Source organism: Lipotes vexillifer, unplaced genomic scaffold (genome assembly GCF_000442215.2).
Source record: "Lipotes vexillifer unplaced genomic scaffold, Lipotes_vexillifer_v1.1 scaffold112, whole genome shotgun sequence".
NCBI classification, from domain to species: domain Eukaryota; kingdom Metazoa; phylum Chordata; class Mammalia; order Artiodactyla; family Lipotidae; genus Lipotes; species Lipotes vexillifer.
Window position 1 is genome coordinate 1,233,331 of NW_006776285.1, and position 8,897 is coordinate 1,242,227.

At 34.6% G+C, this 8,897-nt stretch overlaps 1 protein-coding gene across 1 annotated transcript in view; it reads left to right on the forward strand.

Moving 5' to 3' along the window:
• PEX3 (peroxisomal biogenesis factor 3) overlaps positions 1-6,090 on the forward strand; it is a 41,736-nt gene extending 35,646 nt beyond the window's left edge. The window contains exons 11-12 of the mRNA XM_007450311.1: positions 3,381-3,477; positions 5,866-6,090. Of these exons, the coding sequence (XP_007450373.1) occupies positions 3,381-3,477; positions 5,866-5,949 (181 nt within the window). The 3' untranslated portion in view covers positions 5,950-6,090. The remainder of the gene's footprint in view (positions 1-3,380; positions 3,478-5,865) is intronic.
• Positions 6,091-8,897: the final 2,807 nt, after the last annotated feature.

Genomic DNA, 8,897 nt, shown 5'->3' on the forward strand with positions numbered 1-8,897 from the left:
GAATGCCAGTGATTTTTATATATTTATTTTGCGAAGAGACACTTACTGAATGTTTATTACTGTATAATAAACTGTTAGTTGACTCTTGATTTCCTAAGTTAAATTCTTATCTTCAGAAAATGACATTAGTTTCAGAAAGGGAGAGAAAAAAGTTATTGTTATATGAAAGTGACATGATCTTATACTTAGAAATCCAAGAGAATCAGCTAAAGTTTGTAAAGTTAGCTTCCCAAAATTAATCTATAAATGTGGTCAAAGTACCATCAAAATCCAGTGAGGATTAGAGAGTGGTTGCTTTGTTATTTTTGAACCTGAAAAATTGATAGTACTGGGCTTCCCTGGTGGCGCAGTGGTTGAGAGTCCGCCTGCCAATGCAGGGGACACGGGTTCATGCCCCGGTCCGGGAGGATCCCACATGCCGCAGAGTGGCGGGGCCCGTGATCCATGGCCGCTGAGCCTGCGCGTCCAGAGCCTGTGCTCCGCAACGGGAGAGACCACAGCAGTGAGAGGCCCGCGTACCGCAAAAAAAAAAAAAAAAAAAAAGAAACTGATAGTACTAAAGGAGGAATAAAGGGCTGAGAATACTCAAGAAATTATTGAAGAAGTAGAGCAATGAATACTTTCCCTATAGAACATGTATTATAAGGTACAGTTATTCAAATAATATGTTACTAGGAATAGATGAATCAGTGAAACAGGATATAAAATCCAGAAACAGGCTCTAAAATATACAAGATATAGCATATGATTAAAGTGAGGAAGAGATGTATTATTTAGTAAATAACGGTAGGAGAGTCATTGTAAAATGACTAATTGTAAAATAAAGTTAGAGCCCTTCTGTACCATACTTATAGCCAGAAACAAAAACAAAAGCAAAAACCAGGGGGTTTAAACAATCAAAACATAAATGAAGTGATAGAAAACAGGTGAATATTTAGCTGATCTCAAGATGGAGAAAGTTTTTCTAAGAATGAAAGTAAAGAACTTTATATGAATAAAATAATGTTTGGCGGTAAAATTTAAAAGTTAAAGATCAAGCTTTATAACTTTATAATCAATATTAAATGCAAATGATATGTTGGGGAAGTATTTGCAAATTATATGCATCATATAAAGAGGTTAATAGCATTATATACACATCAGTTAAGGAAGGAAACCCAAAGAAGGAGATGGTCAGAGACACAAACATAATTCACAAAAGAGCATGTAGAAATGACCAATTTGTCCATTCATCTAAAATCTGTTTATTAAACACCTGCTATTTATCAAGTACTTTACTAAGTCTCTGTCCTCATAGATCTTACAATCTAGTAGGAGAAACAGACAGTAAACATAATTGCATAAACTATGATAAGTGTTATATAGGAAAAGAATGTTGAGCATATAATAGAAGTATTTGAACAAACATGGAAAGTCAAGCAGAGTTTGCAAGGAAATAATTTGAACAAGAACAAAAAGATGAGGTCTTGGATAGAGTGAGGCAGTTGACATTCAGAGCAGAAGGCATAGCGCCTTTGAAGACAGGAGGACCACAGTACACTTCAAGGACCTGGAAGACCAGTGTGGTAGCTGAAAGGATGGAACTAGGAAAAGAATGGTGTGAGATGAAGTTGGAGAATTCAGCGCATACAGGTTATGATTGTCAGCTTGAGAATGCTGGGGAGCCACTAGAAAAGTGGCAGGAGAGTGACAGGATGGGATTTACATTGTAGGTTCACTTTGATTGCTTTGTGAAGGTGGAATTGGGAAAGTAGACATTGGGGGTGGGACATAGCAATGGATGAATGAAACTTTTATTAATCGTGTCAACAAGTATGTTTTGAGCACACACTGCACCAGGCCCTTTACAAAGTGCTAGGATAATACAGTGAGTGAGGTAGGCATGAAACCACATGGACCTTGTGTGGTAGTGCTGTCTTCAATTTCTGTGGAAGACAAATTCACTAACATATAAAGAGACACATCAAACAAAAATCATGACACGTTTTGAAAAATGCTGCAAAGGTACCAAGGGGGAGAAGTGGCGGGGGGGGGGGGGGGATGGTGAGATGAATTGGGTGATTGGGATTGACATGTATACACTACTATGTATAAAATGGATAACTTATAAGAACCTACTGTATAAAAAATAAGTTAAATTTAAAAATTCAAAAAAAAAAAGAAAAATGCTGCAAAGGTACTGTGAAGGAGAATAATGACTGATCTCTTCAGGAATGCATAAATCTCTCCGCTTTTTTCATTTTAAGCATTCCCTCAAATCTTAGCACAGCATACTAGTTAGATACCATAGCTTCAGCATTTTCATGATATTTAAAAGGAAAATTTAATGTAGTCCCAGGTTTAAATGTATGAAATGTGATATTTTATGTAATAAACCAAGTCTTTAACCCACACACAAAAAGTAGTTTCATTATTTAACAGTCATTATACATATAGTCACACATAACATTCATTCATTCATTCATCCAGGAAATGTTTATTGAGCATTTACAGGTTAGAAGGTCATTGCTGTAGTCTAGTGAAGAGATAATGCTTAGTGTGGATAGGCTTGGCAATGGGGAGAAGCAGACACATTTAAGAAATATTGAGGATTGTGGAGAGGCTGGATATAGGCAGGAGAAGGAAGTACCAATGATCCCAGGTTTCCTGCTTACTCAGCTGACTAGATGACAGTACAGCTCACTGAAGTAGAGGAAAAAAACATTTGACATTGCTAGTAATTAAGAGAAATACAGACCAAAACTGTGAGATGCCATTTTCAGCTATCAGACATATGAAGGTTAAAGAAAAAGAATGCTTGATGTAGAAAGAAGGCATGATAGAGCAGGTATCCTCATAAACTGTTAGAGAAGCAGAGAGCATTTGGCAATATACATTTTAAAGCTTAAAAGCATTCATACCCTTCCACCCAGTAATTTACTGTAAATACAAAAAGTTATTTATATTAAGGAATATTAGGCAAAAACTTAAATGCCCAACTGTACGGAGCTGATGATATAAATTGTCACAGCTAGAGGATAGATTACTATATAATTATTAAAAAACAGACAAAAACTTTGGAAGAACTTTTAATGAGATGGAAAAATGATTATAACCTGTGAATAAAAATGCAAAACAAGTGTTGCTTGGGAGGTTATAGTTGTGTGTTAAAAACACAAAAAGTATAGATATGTATATATAAAAAATTACTGGAAGAAATTAATTATGATGTCAGTTGACATCATAGTTGTTATTTCTAGGTGGTAGAATTATATGTGGTTTTTATTTTCTTATTAATACATTTCTATAAGTACTTTTCAATGACTATACTTTTATAATTAAAATATTAAGTTCCTATAAGATAATTTAAGAAAATAATTATTACTGTGATGATTTTTCAGTCTTTCCAGTGTCAGCCTGCCTTTAGCTAAGATAATTCCAATAATAAATGGACAGATCCATTCAGTTTGCAGTGAAACACCTAGTCATTTTGTTCAGGTAAGAGGAAAGCTTGGGGGTATTATTAAAAACAGATTGTACTCTTGGTTGTGGTCCTATTTGTCCAACATAAAATTACATTTCTCTTCTATGATATTTGTTGAAAGAAACCAAAAACTTGAAACCACATGTAGAGTATGGTAGAATGACCCATGAGAGTAATAATGTATCATGGCACTTTTATGAGGTTGGGAATATCTTTCTCCATGTTATAGTCCAACACGTGTTAGACTACATTTTAGGCCAAATACATTCTAGTGGTCAGTTGAATTTACAGTGTTACTGTTTTGCATTAAGCTGTGCTAGTAGAAAAGTTGAGCCTTGAGGTAAATCAGCAAACTAGTTCCTCACATTTTGAGGAAAAATTTAAAATTTTTGTGGGAAAGTAAAGCATCTTAATAGCTAATAAATACAACAATTAATAGTGCACCAATATACTGCTCATTACAAACTGCATACTCAGTAGGTTATTTAAATTTTTCATTAGACTACCTATAACTCCATTTCCTTTCTTAGGAAAGCATTTTAGAATACATTGAGTAAGACTGATTTTATTAAAAGGACAACTTTGAATCCATAGGTTTTTTTCCAAGTCACTTGCAAACTTGGAAACTGTATAACAAGTAATAAATTACTCACAATACACCTCAGCTCCAAACCACTGCCATAATGTGCATTGAGAAGGGACCCTAGGCCTAAGTGTAAAGATGGTATCTTCTCAGTATCATTTATCTCTGTGGATTTCTACTTGAGGACATGAAGAGCCTGAGACTATGGGTTGTAATTCTTCCTTTCTCTGTATAGTGTCATTAGCTTGTCCTTAACATGCTACTTTTCCTCACTGTTCTCTTCAGTCTACTGTGTCATCCTCTCACCCATGAGAATTAGCCATTCATATTTCAGAAGAAAAAATGAATAAGGCTGATCTCATTTCACTTAATTTTAAGCTTAATTTAAGCTCAAAAAGTCTTAATTAAAAACTTAGTTTTAAATTTTCTGTTTATTTTTTTTAATTTTTACATGTATATTAGTGTGAGAAAAAATGTTATAACTTCTGGCATTTAAACCTTAACTTTATCTTTCTCCATTTTCATGAAGTCTCTGGCTTCATTAATAAGCTGTTCATCTTGACAAGTGGGAAATACAGCTAAGCGTAATACAGCACCAGCTCTGGTGCTTAAGTAATTTATGTTCTACATTAATTAAAGTCTGTATAATTGAGAATGAAGACAAAAGGTTTCAACCTAGTAAAAACATCATTGATACTAATGCGTAGTAAATTTTCTTAGTGTGACTGGATGTAGATTAAGTTTATAACCTAGACCATTAATTGACAAGACTTCCACCAATTTTTTTAACTATGATTTCTATGAGTTAAAATGCCACATGGTATTCAGAGAATTTAACCTTGAATTTGTGAGATCAAGACTTACCTAAGCTCACTTGGGTTTTCTGATGCTTAGGAGAGAACACAAAGGATGGGTTCACTTCTTGTTTCTCTGCTGCTCACAGGGCACTTAAGGGTTTCTATTGTCATAGATCCTTTCACTATCTGGAGAAGCCTATGGACGCCTCCTCAGAATAATGCCTATAAAGGCATATTGTAAAATACGTAGGTTTTAAAGAAAACCAATTGCATACAGTTTTAAAATACTTTTTAAAATCAAATTTACGATATAGCAATATTGCTTCTTTGTTCGTGCATTAAATAACAAGATGTAATGGCACTTCATGTAACTTCCACAACTGTCTATCATATGATGTAAAAATGTCTGATTTCTACTAAAGGCAAATTCAGAGGTTCTGCTACTACTATCAGTTTGTTGCTTACATTCATAACTGAAGGAAATGCTAGATTTTAGTTGAAGATTAATGAAAATAAAGATGTAATTTTTTCCTTATCCACATTCACAGATCCCTTAAGAGCCCCTGTTCTCAGGTGTATATGTGTGATTATGTATGTGTGTATATGTAATATATGATATACTACATATATTCTATGTTAGAAAGTAATATACCTCAATCATGTCATGCCAGCTTCCAGCTAAAGTACCTTTAGACTTGTATAGTTAGTGTTGTAATCATTTATTCAACAGATACTCTTCTAGCACTTGACACACACAGAAATCCATTTGAAGACTATTTTGGGTCTTCTTCTCAGAGCCACACTTGAATACTTATCATATCCATTATCCCTCACGTAAGAACTTAAACAATAAACATATCCAGGAATTTATTATAAGAAAAACTACTTCTTTCATTAAATGGTTTTCTTTTGGGCCTTAATGCCACAAAACTTAGAGCTAACTTTGTTGCTTGATTGCAGAAATGAATTCTGATTATCTGTTCTTTTTATAAACTGTAATGTTTTATTGTCGTCTTTGCTAGGATCTGTTAATGATGGAGCAAGTGAAAGACTTCGCTGCTAATGTGTACGAGGCCTTTAGTACTCCTCAACAACTGGAGAAATGATTTTTTCCTTCAGGAAGAACTACAGTGGAATTCATTTGCTTTAAAAAATACACTGAATAAATTAACTATATAGAGGGTAATGATTTGGTAATGAAATGTCTAATAAAAATATATTCATAATCAAAGTCTTCATTTCATAATAAAATAGATTTATTTGGCATCTTAATATATTTTTTTAAAGTCATCAACAGACTGGTTTTTGTGGGCATATCTGAGTGTACACAGGGCAAATGTCAGAATTGTTAATAATTTGTTACACCATGGATATTAGTTCCAAACTGATTAATGTAGATACTTTTTTTATATAATAGGAAATTCAGTATACTTTGACATTAATACTGAGGTAAAATCTGTTTGGGAAGTAGGTGTGAAGTCTGGAAAATAATGCTATTTAATCATTAAGTTCTCTGGACTGCAGTATACAGGAGTGAATCAGACTTTTCTCCAGTTAGTATTCAAAGGGATAAATTATTTGTCTTAAATATACCTGATTGAGGACTTCGTTTTTTACAGCAATCAGTTAATTTAGCAACTGTGATCGGGACTTCCCTGGCAGTCCAGTGGTTAAAACTCCCCGCTTCTCCTTCAGGGGGAACAGGTTCGATCCCTGATCCCTGGTCAGGGGAACTAAGATTTTGCATGCCGCGTGGCACGGCCAGAAAAAAATAGGGAACAACTATGATCAGCAATTTTTTTCTTTACTGTTGTTAACAATCCTTAGGAAACTACATATTGATTTAGGGGCACAAATTGTGTTGATGCCGTTTACTCACAGCTATGATTAACTACTGTACATAGTTTCATTCATTTGTATGTAAATAATTTTAATAACTTACTTTGTATTGATTTTGAACAGTGAATCTTATTGCAATAAAATATTTTAGTAAAATATGGTTTTATTGAGTTAATACTTTACAGCTGTTAATTTATTTGTCCCATAGCATTTTTGCTGTTATTTTTGGAGATTACGCTAGTTTTCAAGTTTCATTTTAACTGGTAATTGTTGCTTTCTTTGAACTTATTTGTTTAGAAAAAATAAATAGCATTTCCTTCTGAAAAGAAATAATTCATTGTTCTAGTAACTCTATAGTTCTTTATATGGGTAATTAGAGCAGAAATAAATGAATCATGATCGTCATTATATTAGATATATTTTCAGTAGCATAAGAATATTTTCGGTAGCATCATTTTATGTTGTTTTATGTTTCTCTAACATATAACATATAGCTAAATAGTAGAAGGTAGAAAATGAATTGTGAAGTCTCTTCTAAGGCCAGGTTAGGCCTGAAGCCAACCACTAGGGAATCTATGCCTAGAATATTTTTTTAAAAAAACAAAACAAAAAAAAACCAGAAAAAACAGATGTAAAAGTGGAGAGGAGAGCAAATGCTTCTTTTCAAAATTTGACAGAATATAATGATGTTATTTCTAATAGGGTGGTGGAAAAACTGTATTTTGGAAAATTAGTAAATGTGTGTGTAATAGGGCATGCATCTCTTCCAGCAATATTAACCCAGGATTTCATCCAAGGAAATTTTGAGAATGAACAGGTGCAAGCTTGTTAAGGATAGAAAGCTGATCATCTGAAAATTATCACCTGGAATCATCTACCTCTGTAGAGTTGTAGCAGTTGTAGAGATGACAAGGTAAAAACCACATGTATTTGAAGCTAATTGGACTTAGACATTATAAATTTGTCTTCTAATTATACAGTAGGAGCCCTTTTATCTGGGACCCTCAGTTGTTTGGTTAATCCAAAAAGTCATCTAAAGCAGGGTATCATTTAAAAAATAACACATGTATTCTTAGATATTTTAACTTAAAATATAAATAATCTTTATTTGCCGGTTATTGAATGTAGGACCCATGTCTTTTCTACCTTTTCAGTGTAGGTCTGCTTCTAAGGGTTCTCTAATTGTCTTTCTTATACAGATCACATGTATTACATTATATAGTTGTAAACCAAGGGTACAGAATTCTTGTAGATTTTTACTATATTTCCCTTCAGTCTTTTACAACTTTTTTTTTTTTTTTTTTTTGGCTGCGTTGGGTCTTCGTCGCCGTGCGCGGGCTTTCTCTAGTTGTGGCGAGCGGGGGCTACTCTTCGTTGCAGGGCGCGGGCTTCTCATTGCAGTGGCTTCTCTTGTTGCAGAGCACGGGCTTTAGGCGCGTGGGCTTCAGTAGTTGTGACTCGCGGGCCCTAGAGCGCAGGCTCAGTAGTTGTGGCGCATGGGCTTAGTTGCTCCATGGCATGTGGGATCTTCCCAGACCAGGAATCAAACCTGTGTTCCCTGCATTGGCAGGTGGATTCTTAACAACTGTGCCACCAGGGAAGTCCTTTTACAACTGTTTTACCCACAATTAATTAACCAGTACATTTAAATTGAGGGGAAAAAAAGGCAACATACGTTTATCTCGTTTTTCCAAAGTATTCAACTTGGTTTTCACAGAAACTATAACTGTTCACACTCATTTCATCCGCTTATGCAACATGATAAAAAGTTCTACTGGCATAATCAGTTTGGTAACTATATTAGTTTCCGAGAACCGTCATAACAAATTACCACTGACTGTGTGGCTTAAACATTAGAAATTTATTCTCTCACCATTCTGGTCTTAGAAATCTAAAATTAAGGTGTCAGTAGGGCCATGCTCCCTCTGAAGACTCTAAGGAAGAATCCCTCCAGTCCTTCCTTGACTCTTCCAGCTTCTGGTGGCCCCAAGAATTCCTTGGCTTTGTAGCAGCATAGTCTCTGCTTCTGTCTCCATATGGTCATCTTTTACATGCTTGTGACCCCCGCATCCAGTATGATCTTACCTCAATATTTACTTTAATTGCATCTGCAGAGACACTACTTCCAAGATCATATTCTGAGCTTTTGGGTAGATGTGAATTATTGGGGAACACTATTCAACCCATAACAGTAACGAACTCAACTAACCCTTGG